A 22,500-nucleotide genomic window follows, 5' to 3' on the forward strand; every position below is an offset into this window, starting at 1 on the left:
TTACCAGCAATCAGGAGACGTGTTTGCGCCGCTCACAGGAGGGTGACAGCCTGTTATCTAGTCATTAGAAAATCACGAGTGGCAAACAATCATCATCTCCACATCTCTGACTCACACACTTGCACTGCTGGATCTGAGGCTGGATCACTCAGACTGGCCACCGCTTCATTCAGATTAACAATTCGATAAATGGTGAAGTTATTCAGATCTGTTACAGGCGCCTCTAAACTTTTCAGAGAGCCAGAAATATTTACTGAGGTTTAACGGTGTGCATCTCAGAATTGAGGCTGATACATTACGATATGATACGATACAATGAACATCTCAATGCACAGATATGTATATATTAAAGAGATAGTTCACCCAAAACAGAAATTCACTCATGTTTACTCTCCCTGAAGTGGCTTTACAGCTTTTTGCTTTTGGCTAACACCAAAGAAGATACTTTGAAGAACGCTGAACACCTGTAACCATTGACTTGCCTTGTAGGAAAAACAAACACTATGGAAGTTACAGGATTCCAGCTTTCTTTAATATATCTTCATTTGTGTTCAACAGGTTAAGGGAGTGTGGAAAAGAGTAAATAATGACAGTTTTAAGGTACATACAAAGCGGCGACCTATGCAATACACTAAAAATACATATGAAGCAGCTACCGATACGATATGAAACAATACATTAAAGACCCATGTGAAGCAGCTACTGACACGATACATATGAATCAGCTTCCAATATTATGAAAATACATATGAAGCAACTACCGATACGATACATTAAAGACACATAAATCAGCTACCGATACGATACATTAAAGATACATATGAAGCAGCTACCGATACGATACATTAAAGATACATATGAAGCAGCTACCGATACGATACATTAAAGACACATAAATCAGCTACCGATACGATACATTAAAGATACATATGAAGCAGCTACCGATACGATACATTAAAGACACATAAATCAGCTACCGATACGATACATTAAAGATACATATGAAGCAGCTACCGATACGATACATTAAAGACACATAAATCAGCTACCAATACGATACATTAAAGATACATATGAAGCAGCTACCGATACGATACATTAAAGACACATAAATCAGCTACCGATACGATACATTAAAGATACATATGAAGCAGCTACCGATACGATACATTAAAGAAACATAAATCAGCTACCGATACGATACATTAAAGATACATATGAGGCAGCTACCGATACGATACATAAAGACACATATGAAGCAGCTACTGATACGATACTATACATTAAATGTACATATGAAGCAGCTACTGATACGATACGATACATTAGACACATATAAAGCAGCTACTGATACGATACATTAGACACATATAAAGCAGCTACTGATACGATACGATACATTAGACACATATAAAGCAGCTACTGATACGATACGATACGATACATTAGACACATATAAAGCAGCTACTGATACGATACGATACATTAGACACATATAAAGCAGCTACTGATATGATACGATACATTAGACACATTTAAAGCAGCTACTGATATGATATGATACATTAGACACATATAAAGCAGCTACTGATACGATACGATACATTAGACACATATAAAGCAGCTACTGATATGATACGATACATTAGACACATATAAAGCAGCTACTGATATGATACGTTACATTAGACACATTTAAAGCAGCTACTGATACGATACGATACATTAGACACATTTAAAGCAGCTACTGATACGATACGATACATTAGACACATATAAAGCAGCTACTAATACGATACTATACATTAAATGTACATATGAAGCAGCTACCGATACGATACGATACATTAGACACATATAAAGCAGCTACTGATACGATACGATACATTAGACACATATAAAGCAGCTACTGATACGATACTATACATTAAATGTACATATGAAGCAGCTACCGATACGATACGATACATTAAAGACACACAAAAAGCAGTTACTGATACGATACGATACATTAGACACATAAAGCAGCTACTGATACGATACGATACATTAGACACATATAAAGCAGCTACTGATACGATACGATACATTAGACACATATAAAGCAGCTACTGATACGATACTATACATTAAATGTACATATGAAGCAGCTACCGATACGATACGATACATTAAAGACACACAAAAAGCAGTTACTGATACTGATACAATACATTAGACACATATAAAGCAGCTACTGATACGATACGATACATTAAAGGTACATTTGAAGCAGCTACTGATACGATACGATACATTAAAGACACATATAAAGCAGCTACTGATACGATACGATACATTAAAGGTACATTTGAAGCAGCTACTGATACGATACGATAAATTAAAGACACATATAAAGCAGCTACTGATACGATACGATACATTAAAGACACATATAAAGCAGCTACTGATACGATACGATACATTAAAGGTACATTTGAAGCAGCTACTGATACGATACATTAAACCTCGTATTAGGCAGCTACCAATACCATACATTGAAGATACATGCGAATTAGCCACCAATACTATAAGCTATTATAGGAGAACATATGAAGAAACTATGAATACAATACATTAAAGTTACATATTAAGCAGCTACTCATACAGTTAATCAAAATTATCGTCCTTTACGTTGCAGAGTGAAGATGGAAGAGCGAATAAATGGTGTGTGAGATTATCATTTTAAGCACTTATTTGAGTAAATTAACAGTAGATATTCTGTTTTACTTTGCTAAACCAAAGCGCTTTCTGTTTGCCGTTCGAGCAGGTCTTTCTGCAGTCTGACTCTGGATCTCCACAGTGGTGAGATCTAATAAAAACAGGGCCGGCTTTTATCGACTGTTTGCATCTGAAAGTGTTTCTCAGTGCACGTCCTGTCAATTCGGTTTATTCTCTACAAGCCAGAGAGGCCGTAATGTCATTACTGGAAACCCTGGGCTAAACATGCGGAGCTCCCGCGCGCGCTCAGAGGCGACAACTGTGTTCGCTTGTGTCTGACTTTTTTTCCCTCTCCCATCTTTCTTCCCGCAGCTGGGGGACACGCGGATCGATACTTCTCCAGCGCAAGAATTCGCCACTGAAATTTTCATTTGTTACAAAGCGGCCCCAAACAGCCGCGAGGCCCCGCTGTCGGCCCGCATTAGGGAGAGCGGGAGCTAATAAAGCACTAGCCCGGGGTCACGCGCGACAATAGGCGACTCAGTGCCAGCTCCCATTAGCGCGCGCACAAATCCATGGCCCAAAAATTTCCGCTGAAATTACCATCTTTGGTATCCTTGTAGCAGGATGTCAGCTGGGGAAGTGTGCTGGAGATATCTGAGCTGTCAGTGTGTGTCCCTGCAGCGCTCCGGCCGCTGCTAACTCTCTCTCTCTCACACACACACACTCAGAGTCGCATCTGCAAACTCCAGCTCGGAGGACTCGCTTGCGGAGAAGCACTCGCCAAAAACACCCAGAGAGCTTCGTTTGCATAAACAGGTTGCGCATAATAACGTGGCACCCAATGGTAATTGAAATAGGAATGCATTTGTATTATTTAGCGGCGCTTAAACAAGCAGATGGTCTCTGTAGCCGCGATGGACGTTTCTCTGGGTGGAAAAGCCTTCGGTTTGAGAACATCAACTCAGTTTGGTTCGTTACTCAGATTTAAAGACATGCTGTGTGTGTTTTCAATACAGCAGAGGGAACTAACTATAAAATGCTGCTTTAAAGGCTACAATCAACATTTAACTGGTATGTTTTAGCTATTATCCAACTTTAAACTTATGCAAGTTAGCATTTTAACTCGCACCAAGTGTGTACATGAATGCCTATATCTAATTTTAAAAAGATGTTTAACCTCTAATATGAAACATAATGATTTACAGAGTGGCTTATTGTCATGTCAGAATGATTAGAGTTGCCTTATTAATTACGGCAACAGTAATGTGTGAAGTAAAATATAATGAATGAATACAGTTAAAGTCAGAATTATTCGCCCCTTTTGATTTTGATTTTCTTTTTTAAATATTTCCAAATGATTTTTTAACAGAGCAATGAAATGTTCACAGTATGTCTAATAATATTTTTTCTTCTGGAGAAAGTCTGATTTGTTTTATTTCGGCTAGAATAAAAGCAGTTATTAATTAAAAAAAACAAAACATTTTTGTGACAAAATTATTAGCCCCTTTATGCAAATTTTTCCCCCAATAATCTACAGAACAAACCATCGTTATACAATAACTTGACTAATTACCCTAACCTGCCTAGTTCACCTTATTAACCTAGTTAAGCCTTTTAATGTCACTTTAAGCTGTATAGAAGTGTCTTGAAAAATATCTAGTAAAATATTATTTACTGTCATCATGACAAAGATCAAATAAATCAGTTATTAGAAATGAATTTTTAAATCTATTATGATTAGAAATTTGCTGAAACAATTTTCCCAGAACAGAACAGAAATTGGGGGAAAAATTAACAGCGGCGCTAATAATTCAGGGGTGCCAATAATTCTGACTTCAACTGAAGGTTAATATTGGCAAATAGCCCAGGCTCATCGGAAATATGTGGCTACAAAAATGTAAAATACAAGCCTTCGGCTTCAGCACATCAACTCAGTTTGGTTCGTTACTCAGATTTAAAGACATGCTGTGTGTGTTTTTTTAATACAGCAGAGGGAACTAGCCATAAACTGCTGCTTTAAAGGCTACAATCAACATTTAACTGGTATGTATTTGCCTACAAAGCGACTTCTGGCCTTGCTCCTTCTTATCTGCTCTCACTTCTGCAGATGTATGTGCCCTCCAGAAACTTGCGTTCTGTGAATGAACGTCGCCTCGTGGTTCCATCCCAAAGAGGGAAGAAATCTCTTAAGCGAACGCTCATGCTCAATCTGCCCAGTTGGTGGAATGAACTCGCTGTCACTCGCTGTCTTCAAGAAACGACTAAAAAGTCAACTATTTAGGCTCCATTTCACTTCCTAATCTGCAATTGCCTCTCTGGATATCACACTAACTTACCCCCCCCCCCCCCCCCCCCTTTTAAAAAAAGTTTTAATACTTTCCTTCTTAGACTTTACACACCTGAAACTTGCCTACAGCACTTCTTCATTGTTGCTCTTATAGTTGTGTAAATTGCTTCCTTGTCCTCATTTGTAAGTCGCTTTGGATAAAAGTGTCTGCTAAATGACTAAATGACTAAATGTAAATGTATTATCCAACTTTAAACATTTGCAAATTAGCATTTTAACTTGAACCAAGTGTGTACATGAATGCCCATATCTAATTTTAAAATTATGTTTCACTTTTAATATGTCTAATAATGATCTACAGAGTGGCTTGTAGTCATGACGGATTGATTAGAAGATATACATTAAATAATTAAGACATCTGTAATGTGTGAAGTAAAATATAATGAATTAATAGGTTAATATTGGCCAGATAGCCCAGGCTCATCGGAAATATGTGGCTACAAAAATGTAAAATACAAGCCTTCAGTTTCAGCACATCAACTCGCTATTTTAGGGAAACTTTCATGGCAATTTGATGAAATTGCTCAGCTATGCAAATAAAAGATTTACTACAGGGCATTGGGACTATTGGTATTGTTTACATAAATCAAAATAGTGTACACACAGGAGACCTGCTTTACCTCTGACGATGAGTCCAGCGAAGTTGGAGACCCCGGAGCCCCTCTCGGACTGCGTGACGCAGCGGTACAGGTCCTGGTCCTGACTGCTGACCTCCTTCAGGCGGAAAGAAGCCGCAAACTTCCTGTGGTTGATGTTTTTCTTCTCTGCCACGGGAATGTCCTCGCCATTACGCCGCTGTGCAGGACAACATCAGCAAGACGATCAACACATTAAATCCAGTCACTTCACCATTATAGATAACACTTTAAAACAACATGCATTTACTAACATTGAACTTTCTTAATGTTCATTCATTCATTTTCTTTTCGGCTTAGTCAGTTCATTAATCTGGGGCGCCACAGCGGAATGAACCGCCTCTTTGTTATTATTAGTCAATGAAGAGGAAGTCATTTGTTGATAGTTCATGTTAAAGGTGCAGTGTGTAAGTTCAATGTAACCTGCTCACCTAATGTTTACACTCATAATATTTATATTATTTGCTAATTAATAACCAGCTCATGTGGAACTCTGAATCTGCTTCTCATTTCGAAGGCTCCAACTGACCACCGAAAGTCACATTTCAGTCGCAGACACACACTTTGAGAGCCTTCCTGACTGACTGAATGAAATACGCTGTTTTCCACCAAGGAATCCCAGGGTGCTGAAATATAATTGGCTAATCTGGCAGTGGGCGGGTTAAATGACCTAAACAAAGACAGAATATCTGACTTCAGCATTGTTTTTCAGATATGCAAGAATGTTCACTGCGCATGTTTCTGAAATATCTGCACACATATTATGGTGTTTCTATGAATTAAAAGAGTCTTACATGCAGCACCTTTAATTCACAGTGCAATAACTAATGCCTAGTTCACACTAGAGGATTTTAAGCCTGATTTAAGCCCGATTTGGAAGTTAACGAGCTCGCCGACAGATCGGGCTGTGATCGGGAAGAAATCTGCGGGTGCACGGCGCTCGCGGCTCTTTATGTGTGAACTACTGAACAACGCATCAATGAGGCTCGCTGACGCGTCGCCGACACCTCGCAGACGGAAATCCAACATTCAGCATGCTAAATATTCCAGAGCAGTCGGCCGACTCCACCCCACGTGTGGTCAGATGTAGTGACGAGCTACAGCCAATGAGAGAGCATATCAGCATGAGCTGAATGGCTGTGTGTTCAGGAGCTCAGCAGAAACATCTGTGATTGGTCAGAATGGGCATCGGTGCACTCGCTTCATTCTGCGTTAGCACAGAAATGAGAGTAGGATATATTAACAGTGGAACTAGAATTCTGTAACTATTAGAATTACCATACTGCTCATTCTGACCGTTCTCATATAAAACACCATACTGTCACAACATATTTACATTCAGAGCTATTATTGAGATATTAAAATTAAGCTTTGAATGTCTGGCATCATATTTAATGACACCATTACCCTAAAAATATCATCTTTTTTGGTAATACAGCCTATAAATATGTAGTTAAGATACTAAAACACTTAAAGGTCTTGGCTTTCATTTTCACTTTCAAACAGGAGCTATTTCACAGCACAGAATATGCTGTTTTGAAAGATATCTGAAGTAAATTGATGTTTTTGCCATCAGAAAGTTTTGTTTATGTTAGCAGGAAGTTGCTAGGCAAGAAAATGCACACATATTTAAAGTCACAGTGAAAAGTATTAGACATGCATGCAGTCATTAAGACCAATATGGTAATTTAAGGCAGAAATGCTCAGTTCTTTACTGTTTTGTAATAAATAAAATAACAATGTCAGAAAGAAATACACTGATAGTTAGAAAACGGCAGGGTGTTTTAAATATGTTAGTTTTATTTCAAAGAGTTATAAAATTACAAAAATTAAAAACTCTCTGTGTATCAGTCCACTCAAACCTTGCAGATGAGGGATTAATCCACTGATGAGTGATAAATCAGCTAATTGACGATGTTTTTAAATGCTTTCTCCAAAGCTTGAAACGCTTTCAGTGATGTAATCAGCACACAAGCAGCCAATAGTGTTCAGCTTTTTCTGACGACTCCTCCCTCAAAATTTCATTGGCTGTGGTTTGGTAGCTTGAATGAGCTGATGGGGAATGAATTGTTGTCAGATCATGTAGTGTGTGACCCCCCTCCTGTGGATCATTCACAGAGTGTTGTGTAGTGTGAACACCACAGAGATTAAAAGACACAAAGTCAAGTCATGTAGTGTGAACGGCACAGCGATCTGCTGATGTTTACAATCCTGTAGTGTGAACTAGGCTTAATGTGAACGAGCACACCTTTGGATTTTAATAATGCATTAGTCAATGTTACTATGATTAATTAATACTGTTTACTTTGTGTTTATGTCAGGAAATGCATGAACTAATGGAGGCTCGCTGTGAAGTGCTGCTTATTATAACTGCTTCAGGTGTCAGAACTCATTTTAAATGAGTCAGCATGACTAGAGGAGCTTTAATATGCTGAGTAGGAGCGCTTGTTTTGACAAATTTGACACAAAATATAACTTCACTATCTCAACGTTTTAATAAAGTTGACAAAAATGTGGACGAGAAAACATTCAGCAGGGTGAAAGTCTTCAATACTTTGAGTTGGTCGGCCTTGACTTCTGTATAGCATTTGTATATTGTATACCTACTATGTATGATTGAGGACAAAACTGTAAGCCTTTTGTTGAAAACGAAAGCATTTTCACCACACAGCTTCGTCTCGCTAATTCAACAGTTTATTTCTCTGCATTTAAACTGTATATTTCAATAAAATAAAAAACTTTTCTATTGTGCCTTTAAAGTAATAGCTCACCCCCCAAAAAAGAGTTTCTTTCTTCTTTTAAACAACACAACAGAAGATATTTGGAAACCTGTAACTATTCACTTCCATAGTAGGGAAAAACACAGACGTCAATGGTTACAGGTTTCTGACATTTTATAAAATATCTTCTTTTCTCTGTTTAAAAAAGTAAAAAAGGGGCGAGTAAATGATGAGAGAATTTACATTTTCAAGAGATCACACTTTGCTGATGATTGATTATAAAGCGTGTTTGGCATGCTGTCCCGGGAGAGAGCCCTGAGCTCATACGATCCTCTAGCCTGGGGCTCTTCCCTGTTTGCAAGGCAAGAAGGGAGTTTGAGCTCTGGAGAACTCCCCTGCTGTAGCTAATGAACAGATAGTGATCGCTCTTAAGAGATAACTACTGACTAGGAGCATGTCTATGGTGCTGGATTAGTCAATTAACTTAAGTTGCATGTTTTTTGAAGGAGGAAACCAACGTGAGCACGGGGAGAACGTGTAAACGCCGCACAGAAATTTCGGCTGGCTTGGTAAGGATTACAACCAGTGACGTTCTTGCTGTGAGGCAACAGTGCTAATCACTGGGCCACCGTGCCGCCCATCTAGGAAAGGAGATGGAGTAGGGGTGGATGGGGGGATTCTTTAAAACAAAGATGGCTGAGATATGGAGCTTATAGTGGCTTAGGAATCATCTGATTGGTGAATCATAGATTGGATAATGCAGGACCGGCTGTGATCAATCATGAACATGTGATCCTCTCCAAATTAGTTTATAAATAAACTTTACTTTGGGTGATAAATGCTAAATGCTAATCCCTGCAGATGCTTAAATGACAGACTGTGTGTGTGTGTGTGTGTGTGTGTGTGTGTGTGTGTGTGAGTTATCACTACAGTCATCTTATGGTGTGAACAGTCCAAATGCAGAGACGACACTTCATTTCACGCTCGCAGTGACACACTTCTGGGTTGTTTTGGTGGATGGAGACGCTGGTGTGTCGCAGCAGATCTGTGTGAGTGAAGTGTGTGTGTGTGTGTGTGTGTGTACAGCGGATCATTCATTAGCCGCTTTAACACTGCCATCTCCTATTAGTCAGACACTCGTTCGCTCTCCTTCATTTCTTCACCTCTTCATGTACGAGAGCAGAAAAGGTCACTTTCCCCACAACACACACACACACACACACACACACGTTCCCACCCTGTCAGACACTCGCTCTGCTTCAATCCTCCAGCACACTTTGTCTTGTGGGAAAGTGAAGTCCTCTCATTAGCTAATCAGAATCAAAGGGCAGCGGCGGGACTTCAGCAAACACACACACACACACACACACACACACACAGCCCGCCGACACAGATATCATTAAACTGCAGGATTTTCCTCCAGGATGAATTCTGGGAAACGCCGTCTCCGTGTGACAGCCTCAGTTTTAATGAACGCCGCATCTCTGCTGCTGCTTGATTAGTAATTGTGCTTATACACACACTCTCACACACACACACACACACACACACACACACGCTGACCGCGGATATAGGATACAGTTTCCAATAAATAAACTAAAAATGATGCAATTTTGGGGGGGATTGTGAAATCAAACTCTAAAAACATGCTGAACTTGACATTCCTGGCCAATTAGAGTGAAAGGCTTGTGACGGACTGATCTGAGGGCTGAATTGTGTTAAAAACAGCAGTGTTTTAGCTCAGTGGTGCTCGACTGCAGGGTCACAGAGCAGGTCTGATGGGTGTGTGTGGTTAGACTACACTGAACACTCAGACATCACTGCACTTCCTTTATTCAATCTGCACCGCTCAAATAAGGGACAAAAAGGTTTCAAATCTACACAAGCAGAAATATGAATTACATTAAAGGCTATTTAAAGGGACAGTTCACCTAAAAGTGAACATATTTTCCCCATTTACTCACACTCCAGCATTGATATTGATACTTTAATGAGAGTTTTTCTTCTGTTGAACACTAAACAAGATATCCCTTAACACTGATGAGAAAAACAAACACTGACATCAGTAGTATTTTCTGTTCCCGTCATGGATGCCAATGGCTGTGATTACTCATGATTACTAATGGTACACTGGTCACTATTTCCTATAAGTTACTAATTAATAATGGTTACTAATAGTACACTGGTAACTAATTACTAATGGCTACTAATTACTAAGGGTTGCTAATGGTACACTGGTTACTAATTACTAATAATTACTAATTACTAAGGCTTACTAATGGTACACTGGTCACCAATTACTATTAGTTACTAATAACTCATGATTACTAATGTAACTGGTCACTAATTACTAATGGCTACTAATTACTAAGGGTTACTAATGGTACACTGGTCACTATTTCCTATAAGTTACTAATTAATAATGGTTACTAATAGTACACTGGTAACTAATTACTAATGGCTACTAATTACTAAGGGTTGCTAATGGTACACTGGTTACTAATTACTAATAATTACTAATTACTAAGGCTTACTAATGGTACACTGGTCACCAATTACTATTAGTTACTAATAACTCATGATTACTAATGTAACTGGTCACTAATTACTAATGGCTACTAATTACTAAGGGTTACTAATGGTACACTGGTTACTAATTACTAATAATTACTAATTACTAAGGCTTACTAATAATACACTGGTCACCAATTACTATTAGTTACTAATAACTCATGATTACTAATGTAACTGGTCACTAATTACTAATGGCTACTAATTACTAAGGCTTAGTAATGGTACACTGGTCACCAATTACTATTAGTTACTAATAACTCATGATTACTAATGTAACTGGTCACTAATTACTAATGGCTACTAATTACTAAGGGTTACTAATGGTACGCTGGTTACTAATTACTAATAATTACTAATTACTAAGGCTTATTAATGGTACACTGGTCACCAATTACTATTAGTTACTAATAACTCATGATTACTAATGTAACTGGTCACTAATTACTAATGGCTACTAATTACTAAGGATAACTAATGGTACGCTGGTTACTAATTACTAATTACTAAGGCTTACTAATGGTACACTGGTCACCAATTACTATTAGTTACTAATAACTCATGATTACTAATGTAACTGGTCACTAATTACTAATGGCTACTTAATACTAAGGGTTACTAATGGTACACTGGTTACTGGTTACTAATTACTAATAATTACTAATTAATAATGGCTATTAATGGTACACTGGTTACTAATTACTAATGGCTACTAATTACTAAGGGTTACTAATGGTACACTGACTACTTATTACTAATAGTTACTAATTACTCATGATTACTAATGTTACACAGGTCACTAATTACAATTAGTCACCAATTAATAATGGTTACTAATAGTACACTGGTCACTAATTACTAATGGCTACTTATTACTAAGGGTTACTAATGGTACACTGGTTACTAATTACTAATAGTTACTAATTACTAGTGGTTACTAATGGTACACTGGTTACTAATTACTAATAGTTACTAATTACTAGTGGTTACTAATGGTACACTGGTTACTAATTACTAATAGTTACTAATTACTAGTGGTTACTAATGGTACACTGGTTACTAATTACTAATGGCTACTAATTACTAAGGCTTACTAATGGTACTCTGGTTATTAATTACTAATAATTACTAATTACTAAGGGTTACTAATGGTACACTGGTCACCAATTACTATTAGTTACTTGGGACACAACTAAGTTCAGAATACACTGAAGCTCAGTCAGCTGGATTTAAAGTGTGGAACATCAAATTGAAATGTGTTTGAGCCGATCTCACCTGCAGCCAGAGTTTGTTGTTGACGGCGTCCCGTACAGTTGCTATGCACTGAAATGTGGCGTTCTGTCCGGCATTTACCTCCACATCACCCAAACGCAGAAAATGAGGAGATTTATCTGCAATCAAAGGAAAATGTATTCATGGAAATTAATATAACTGTGTTTTTTTTTAATTTTCTGAAAAAAATGTAAATAAATAAATAAATAAAATAAAATAAAATAAATATATATATATATATATATATATATATATATATATATATATATAACAAATAATAATAATAATAATAATAATAATAATAATAATAAAATAACAATAATAATAAAAACAACAACAACAATAATAATAATAATAAACATTGATAACAACAATAAAAACAATAATAATAAAAATAATAATAATAAAAAATAACAATAATAATAATAAAAATAATAATAATAAATAACAATAATAATAAAAACAACAACAACAATAATAATAATAGTAATAATAATAAAATAATAATAATAATAACAATAAAAATAATAATATTAATAATAATAATTAAAATAATAATAATAATAACTCAATTTCTGTCAATTTCTGTGGTTTGGTTTTATTTGCAGACGAGCTCCTGTAATGCTGTTTTAGCGCAGGATGCATTATCCTCCAGCGCTAAACACAACCTCCTCATCTGCATCATTTTAATAGGACGTGATGCTCCGCTGGCGTTATTAGCAGGCTTCAGAGGGAATATAATCCCGCTGGAGTGGCAGTAATCGCAGCGCTGCCGGATAATTACCAATACCTGTTACATTATCAGAGTTAAGCTGATCCCAGACCATCTAACCTGCAGGAGCACTTCTGTCTATGACCAAACACTCAGCACTTCAAATGCTGTGAACACGGCTGGCATTCAGAGCTGGAGAGTGTATGCGTATGTGTGTGTGTGTGCGTCACTCGACCTCTAAACGCTCGGTGTTAAGTGCAGTAATAAAGGCTGATTATATATAAGAGACGAGCGCAGGATCTGCTGCTGTTTACTCACCACTCTCTGATCATTTATTGATCACACACTGAAAATAACACACTCTTCAACTCTACATGCACTACAAAGGGCACTGCGCATTATAGAGAATGCTGCTCATATAGGGTTTCTGCAGGCTTCATCAAGTCACTTTTAAATACCCTTTTAAGACTATTATACATGAAAATTAAGATTTATACATGGCTAAACACTAAGGAGTTTTGATAATGGTCCAGAAAAATCTAATGTAGTTATTTCTTAGCCACATACACTCACCGGCCACTTTATTAGGTACACCTGTCCAACTGCTCGTTAACGCAAATTTCTAATCAGCCAATCACATGGCAGCAACTCAATGCATTTAGGCATGGTCAAGACGATCTGCTGCAGTTCCCGAGCATCAGAATGGGGAAGAAAGAGGATGTAAGTGACTTTAAACTAGCGATGCAAGGATTATAAGTTTTTATTGTAGTCTAAGAAATGCCCCAGTTATCACAACATTCATTGATTTCAAAACCCCACTAGTTTAAAACTAAAATTATTTTAAATTTGGTTCTGTAGTTCGGGCATAAATACATATTTGTTGACCTGTTTAAAATTATTTAAGACCTACAACACAATATTTCAGTGAATTTAAGACTTTCAGGCCCAGTTTCACAAACAGGGCTTAGATTAAGCCAGGACTAAGGCTTAGTTAAATTAGGCTATATAAGCCACAATTATAAAAATGGCCTTAGAAAAATATATTACTGGTGTGCACCTGCAGACAAAAAAATGACACTGGTGTATTTTAAGAGTTATTTTGAGTTGAGACAGCTCAAACATGCAATTGAATCTTGACTAGCCTTATACCTTGTTTTACCGGTGGTAAGTATCCCGCGGACACCCTGAAGTCAAATTGTGTGGAATATGCAATACTCTTTATATATTTTAGGATAGTGCATCCTTCACTACTGCACACACACAGTTAACTCACCGCATGGGTAACTGAGCACCTGGATGTCGTCGATGGCGATGAATCCTCGTCTGCCATTGGTCACCTCTGCCTCGAAGATCACCTGGACAGACAAACACAGCAGACATGAGTTTACATCGGCACACACTTATTCAGGCCCACACGCACACACACACACACATCAATCCATCAATTTTGTCGGCTGGATATTTTCTCTTCTTCAGATCATTCTCTGTAAACCCTAGAGATGGTTGTGCGTGAAAATCCCAGTAGATCAGCAGTCTCTGAAATACTCAGAGCAGCCCGTCTAGCACCAACAACCATGCCACATCACTTAAATCTCCTTTCTTCCCCATTCTGATGCTCTGGTTGAACTGCAGCAGATCGTCTTGACCATGTCTACATGCATAAATGCATTGAGCTGCTGCCATGTGATTGGCTGATTAGAAACTTGCGTTAACAAACAGGTGTACCTAATAAAGTGGCTGGTGAGAGTATGTTATATTCATAAAACACATTCAAAACATAAGAGAGATTTTTGCATAATAGACACCCTTATAGTTAATAATGTATGTTAAATACAAATACACCATGATGCAACTGAAATGGCATGGATCATGCATCTCCACAAAGGTGACCAAATTTATAACAAAATGCATATTTGCAGTAAATCTCACAAACACCATGCGACCATTTTGATTCAATGACTTGCAAAGAAGTTATTAAAATGATCAACACATATACACTCACCGGCCACTTTATTAGGTACACCTTCCTACTACCAATGGGGTTGGAACTTCTTTTGCTTTCAGAACTGCCTTAATCCTTAACAAAAACTGTCTCTATTTTTGAGTATTGATGTAATTTTCTCTGTAATAAATATTCCTTTAACAATGTTAAACTTGTCATTAAAAAAATGAAACATTTATGTTTTTAAAAAAAAGTGTATACGACTGGATTTTTCTTGTTTTGACACGTTAAAATACATTCACCGGCCACTTTATTAGGTACACCTTACTAGTACCGGGTTGGACCCCCTTTTGCCTTCAAAACTGCCTTAATCCTTCATGGCAGAGATACAACAAGGCACTGGAAATATTCCTCAGAGATTTTGCTCCATATTGACATGATAGCATCATGAGTTGCTGCAGATTTGTCGGCTGGATATTTTCTCTTCTTCAGAGCATTCTCTGTAAACCCTAGAGATGGTTGTGCGTGAAAATCCCAGTAGATCAGCAGTCTCTGAAATACTCAGACCAGCCTGTCTAGCACCAACAACCATGCCACGTCACTAAAATCCCCTTTCTTCCCCATTCTGATGCTCGGGTTGAACTGCAGCAGATCGTCTTGACCATGTCTGCATACCTAAATGCTTTGAGCTGCTGCCATGTGATTGGCTGATTAGAAATTTGCGTTAACAAACAGGTGTACCTAATAAAGTGGCCGGCGTACATAAAACACATTCAAAACAAAAAGAGATTTTTGCATAATAGGCACCCTAAACGAGCAGACAGGTGTACCTAATAAAGTGGCCGGTGAGTATGTTGCATTCAAACAACACACTCGAAACATTCCAAGTTTACTTGATTTGATTAGATGCACAATGACTGCTATGACTGAATCACGTTTACTCCACAAATACAACCTTTAGCTAATCAATCTACACCACTAGATCTCCACAATAGCGGCGGTTCAGTCCCGAGACAGACCCGCCTTTGTGTCGAGTGCTGAGTTCAGCTGTGTTGGTCACAGACAGCCTCCGTTCAAAGAAAACTCCACGCCAAAATCTCATTCACCAATCTCCAAAGACAAAACAGATTTTCACAAACAGTTGCTCATTTCTGGAAGAGAAGCTTTCGAGCAAACACCCACGCGGGGACGGAAGAAAAGCGTAATTGAAAAGCCTGTGAACGGCGAGGTCAGTCTTGAGTTTGCATTATTTAACCGAACGATGAATCCGCTCAGTGATTCTGCCTCTACGTGAAGAGTTTTTTTTTTGTACTGCGCTTGTGGCTTTCCAAACGCAGCTTTAATGTTGGTAAGATGGCAGCGATGAAGCCCGCGAGCGCTAAGCCTGCGATCTGAGGGTGACCCGGCCGTATCAGGCCAGGTCCCGCTTTCAGACGCACCAGAAGCCATTTCAATTAGAGCCGTGGCCATCTGCAGCCCGGCGTCAGGGAATATTGATAGCGATTTTCTTTTCAGCCGAGCGGCGCGCCTCTTTAAACTGATCTCTCTTAAAACGCCTCTGACATTTCCAAAGCAAATCTCAGGCCCGCTCCTGGTCAGTAATGCTTATGAGCCGATTATGATGTAAATCTTCAAAAGTGTTCTGGCTGAATGCCGTTATTCAGCCTCCTCTGTCGCTCCTGCTCGACTTAATGCTGCGGGATTCACTCGTACAGTAATTCTGCCCATCAGGCATCATTTCTGGGGAATCTGGCCGCAATCCGGCAGTGGCAGATAGACTGGAGCTTCACCGCTGAGATTTAAGCCATTTGATGGATCTGAAGATTATTGGTGTGCTTTACAAGAAAGTAATCTTTCAGCCTTTGATTCGGCGCTATTCGCCGTGTAACGTATAGCCGAATTTACAGCCAATATCTGAGTGAAAAGTGCCTCTGCATCATTTTATTTCAGTGATGCTCTTGCTTTTTTAAGACTTTGCATTAAGACGTCATTCATTTTCTTGTCGGCTTAGTCCCTTTATTAATCCGGGGTCGCCACAGCGGAATGAACCGACAACTTATCCAGCACGTTTTTTACGCAGCGGATGCCCTTCCAGCCGCAATACAGTTTCAGCTAGTTCTACTTTTTTTCTAAAACTCTCGTTTTTATTTTTATTTAATTTAATGACAATTATTTCACTTTTTTATGTATGTATATCCTGCTGGGCAGCAATCTAAACTTTCTTTGAAGTGTTGTGAATTAAGCGTGCTGGGACGAATGTCCGCGTGTGTCCAACAGAAGCCAGCCGGCATGGAAGAAAATACTTGACATGGCAGCGCTGCTGTAACTTTCACTCATTGGGAAATGTTTCTCTGCCTGCGTCAAGCCCAGCCCATGTCCCGCCCCCGAGAGCCATATACCCCACCGTGATTGGTGGGTTCGTTCAGCTCCAAAGCTCCATGTAAAGTGCCATACATGTCAAACTCACAGGCTTCACTAACATCACCGATTTAAATTAAGGCATGGACCACAAACTATCGTCCCACGGGCCAGGAGTTTGAGACCCCTGCGCTACATAAACACTAGCTTTAAGTGAATCAGGTGTTCAAATCTCCACACTTGAATCCTGAATCAGTGAATCATTCTTGTACTTAAAGTGCTCTCATTCTTGTTAGAATTTTCAATAAGATTGCACTGCTTACCAGAGGTAACTGAAAACCGAGTAAAAGAACAGATACCTTACAGTAAAAATGACTCCATTACAAGTTACAAGTCACCAATTCCAATAAGACTTGAGTAAAAGTATTAAAGTATCCGATTTTAAAAGTATTTTACTCATACTGAATGCAGGCTCAACGAACAGCAAGAAAGGTTTTATTTCCTAATATAGAAATTAAATTGAACACTTTAATGTTTCAAAATGGCAGAGCAAAATAGATGAAAAAAAAAGAACAAAAAGTCTCAAACTCAAATGTTTAAAATGCCACAAACAATTAAAGAAAAGTAGTAAAAAACGTAGTAAAAAAGTTTTCAATTGATTAGGATGTTTTCTCTGTGTTAATATTAATTAAAGAGGAGCAGTGTTATTTTTCAACTTAGTATATATATATATATATATATATATATATATATATATATATATATATATATATATATATATATATATATATTTTTTTTTTTTTTTTTTTTGTTAACAACAGTTTATTGAGTTTTTCAGGAAACAATATAAAACGAAAAAAAAAAAAAAAAAAAAACAAGTGTAAATTTAAAACCCACTCCCACCCATTCCAACCCTGGTAGACTTCAAAAGTATAAAATAATAATAAATAAATAAATAAATAAACAAATCAAATAATTTTACAAAGGAATTTCACAAAGACTTCAAAAAGGATGACACAACATCAAAGGCTGAACGCCATATACTGACAGTTTTCATATTAGCACCATGTATACGGGAAGTTGAGAGTTCCATCGAGAGAATGTCCAACAAATAAACAACTAAGTATAAATAAATTCAATGAAAAATACATCACAAACTTACAGCTGAATGCACATGATGCAAAATGTATAATTTCAGAAAAACATTTATTCACATTGCACAAAAGAATATGATGTCACAGTGGTTTTTGCCATATCAGTAACTATATTAAATTAACTTAATTCTCATTAAATTAACATTAAATAGACTCTTCAATGTGTTTTCTCAAATGTTACGATAAATTCTTTAAAGCTCTTGTTTTTGTGGACACTGCATCTTGTGAGAGACATTCTGCATATCGGCAAATGCAAACATTTCTTTCAGATAAGGCCATGGATGGTCATCAGTGCTGGCACTGCTTAATGTGCCGACTTCGGCTTCATCATTTGCTGCAGCCATGTCGCTAATTAAACACCTGGTATTAGGCAAGCTGCTAATTCACGTTCACGTGATTTAGCACATAAATAGCATACAGTACCTTCAGCAGCCTGCAGATGGCGATATCGCCTCGTCCGCCCAACAAATTAGCCGTGGTAGATAGAGATGCCGACTTGTCGCGCACAATCACAATGTAACGAGTAACAATAAGCGTCCGTTCAAATGTAGTGGAGTAAAGAGTACAGATATTCAACCAAAAATGTGGTCAAGTACGGAGTAAAAGTTGCTTATATTTATAATACTCAGTACAAGTACAAAGTAGCCAAAAACATACTTAAGTACACTGTAAAAAATGGCCGTGATTTCAACGGTAAAAAAACTGTAAAAATGCTACAGTACAAATACGTAACCTGGTTATTGGTTTGTTTCCTTAATATATACGGTGAATAACCGTAAATTGACGTAAATTGGCACATCACTTTTTATGCATTTGGTTGACATTATTATGGATCTTTAAAATACAGACATATTACCTCGATAAATGATTAAAATACGGTAATTTACCGAAAAAATGAAAAATTACTTTTACGGTTTGTACCGTGTTTTTAACGGTAAAGTACTGGCAACCACAGCTGCAGTTTTTTTTTATCGTAAATTTTACGGATTTATTTTTTACAGTGTAAAGTAACGAAGTCCATTTACTTAAATACTTTACACCACTGCTGCTTACACACTATAATAGGGATGTAACGGTATTGTAAATACCGTCATACCGCAATATTAATTTTTTTCGATATTACCGAAGTCGCATGACTCGGTAAAACTATAGGTCTTCTGAGAAAATTTGCTCAGGCGAATGAAGCGAACGGGAGGTAGCGAAAACTACAATTCCCATCAGCCCATGCTTGACCATCATCCCTTGCGGTCTGTTGTCGCTACAGATCCAGTAATGCGGAAATGGAGTGTGCTGCTAGAAGCAGGGATGAAAAAGAGCTGGAAAACTCTAAAGCGGGTGTTGTCGCCGCGCGCGTACTGAATAGCGGTGTTGTCAGCACACTGTTCAGATTGATGCAGACATGAGACCTCTATCTTACTCATGGTTTGTCCTCTCAAGTGGGGAAAAGACAATGCACAACGTTACCCACTGCTGTCAACCTGGGCCAAGTCATATCTCTCTTGTCCCAGAAACCTCAGTCCCAAATGAGAGGGGTTTTTTCTGTTGCAGGGGACATTGTAAATACCCAGAGATACCAGCTTTTACCAGATTATATTTATATGATAATTTTCCTTTAAACCCATCTCTATCTAAGTGAGTGAGTGATTAAATGTTGAATGTGATGAGTTTTCAACAATACTAAATTGAAACTTTATTTTTTTTACATGGTTTAATATTTTTTGTTATTAAAATTGAAGTTAGTGTTTCAAAGCTTACAGATAGATGGCTAATTTGTATGTCATTGACACTTTTGGCACTTTTTTTGGAGTATTTTCACAAGTTTTGTTTTTTCCTATAAATGATTCAATAAATACCGTACCGTGACATTCATACCGAGGTATTACCGTACCGTGAAATTCTGATACCGTTACATCCCTACACTATAAAAAGCCATAGATCAGTGCATACGTGCTTCAGCCGATGAGCAGGCTTTGGAGAGAGAGAAAAAAGGGCAGAGAAAAGAAGAACAGTGCAGAATGATGAAATGAGGTGAGGAGGAAGACAGCAGATATTCTGGCACTGGTGTGATGTTCTGCACTCCTCAATTATCCCCCATCAGACCTGGACAACTACAGAACTACAGAGATCTGCACTCCAGGACATAATCAAACCACCAGTGGCCATCCTGGCCAAAGTAAACGGCCAACAGTGATCAGGCAGGCTGTGCATCATTTATAATTAGCCTAGTCAGGGTGTGAACTCCACTACCTGAGCAGCTGACTACTGTTCAGTGTTACAGCGGTGTTTAAAATTAGAGTTTGTAATTACTTTCAAGCCTAGTCAAGTTGAGCTTCATGGTCATTCTGCTACATATGTGGAAATAAAGGCAGTGGCGTAGCGGACGGGCCTGCAGGGCACGCATCGCAGAGGGGCCCCGCGTGATTAGGGGGCCCCGCGTCGTTACGATTTTCAATAACTGAAAATCCGGCAACCGCAATAATCAAACTCATGGAAACAACTGTGGTCGAAACCAAAGTTCTCAGGTCTGTGTTCTCTAAACTCCTCTCAAGCGGTGGACTACTTCATTCTGATTGCTTGCCGCCAATGTTGCCAATTTAGCGACTTTGTCACTAGATTTAGCGACTTTTCAGACCCCCCTAGCGACAAATCTAGCGACTTTTTTGTGTGTTATAGGAGATTTTTTTAGACTGTCATTTGTCCATACTGTACCGTCCCTACTCCTCTCAACGAGCTGCGTGTGATGCCGCCGGCCCCTCCCCCGCCTCACAGCACTGACAGGCGGCCCAGTCAGTCCACATACAGCAGCCTCTCCCACCTGCAGCCCGAGAGTAGATCACCCCTCTGCGTACCGACGACAAATGATTTAGCACAGGCAGTGTGAAGGTGTTTCCCTTGTACAGTCTAACCGATCTACTTCTACTTTATTTTAACAATTTATTTGGACCGTTTATTCTTTTCTTGTTCACAATCACAGACATTTTAGTGACAGTTTCTGAACTTGTCTGAGTTTATGACATGTGAGAGATTACTGCACATTCACTTACGTTACGTATACTAAATTTAGTTAAATAAACATGCTTATATAAAGTGTAGTGCAATTATAAATACCCCTTTATTAACCATAGGCTGTAAAACAAACAAATGGTAGAACGTGATGACGTCAGTGATATGCAAATTGACGTATGACCTATCCCCCCCCCCCCCCACTTCATCAGCGATCCCTGCAGGGGGGCCTCCGCATTTTGCGCTACGCCACTGAATAAAGGGGAACGAAATGCATCTTGCAGGATCATGGCGCACCCAGAGTTCATCAAGATTCTTTGGATTCGTCTTCAATGCCTCCTCTAGATTAGGCATGAGAAGGTAACTGTGTTCAAGGTAATCCGCGGTTTGGAAAAGTCAAGGTTTTAAAACTTTCTGCTGAACCGTTCCTAAGGTATGAGTAAGATTTGTTTTATTTACATAGTATCTCCAGTAGAAAAGATCTCCGAAGACGGCTTTTTAAATTGTAAACAAATCTGTGTTTTTGAAACTAATGAAGACAGCAGAAGTCAATAATTCATTTGAATAATTTCAGGGTTTCTGCAGGTTTCACCAAGTGAAATTGAAGACATTTTTAAGACCATTATGAATGAAAGTTTATCATACACCCAGTGCAATGTGGCGCAAGGCGCAACGCAATTGTTGTTTGCTAGTTTCAGCTTGGTGACGTCTTTTGACGTTTTGCGCCACGCTGTGTAGCAAATGCATTTGCGCTCATATGTGCGCCCATAGGCGTTCTGGTCTAAAATTGGGAGGCGTTCTGAGGTGTATTGCTGGCGCGTTGCTATTTTGAGAAACTATAATAGATTTTTCAATAGACCAGAACAAAGCAAGTCTAAAGTCGAGCGCAGAGCGTGTTAGTTATGCGCCTTGCTTACACACAAGATGTAGAGCTTTTGTAAATCTTAAAAAAGGGGTAAACTATGTGCCCTTTAAGACCTTTTCAAGACCCTGCAGAAACCCTGTATTTAGCCTGACATGTTTACTGTTCCAAAATATGTTTAATGTTTCCCAAAATAAAATCTTTTGTGTTCAAAGGGGGAA

The 22,500-nt window shown here is 38.3% G+C and overlaps 1 protein-coding gene across 52 annotated transcripts in view; it reads right to left on the bottom strand.

Moving 5' to 3' along the window:
- The window catches only part of ptprk (protein tyrosine phosphatase receptor type K), a 300,910-nt gene that overhangs the window by 128,421 nt on the left and 149,989 nt on the right, over positions 1–22,500 (bottom strand). For all 52 annotated transcript variants that reach the window (NM_001443271.1, NM_001443270.1, XM_087296977.1 and 49 more), the window contains 3 exon segments: positions 5,671–5,845; positions 12,252–12,367; positions 14,234–14,315. In NM_001443271.1, the coding sequence (NP_001430200.1) occupies positions 5,671–5,845; positions 12,252–12,367; positions 14,234–14,315 (373 nt within the window).

Source organism: Danio rerio, chromosome 20 (genome assembly GCF_052040795.2).
Source record: "Danio rerio strain M-AB ecotype USA chromosome 20, GRCz13ab, whole genome shotgun sequence".
Lineage (NCBI taxonomy): Eukaryota > Metazoa > Chordata > Actinopteri > Cypriniformes > Danionidae > Danio > Danio rerio.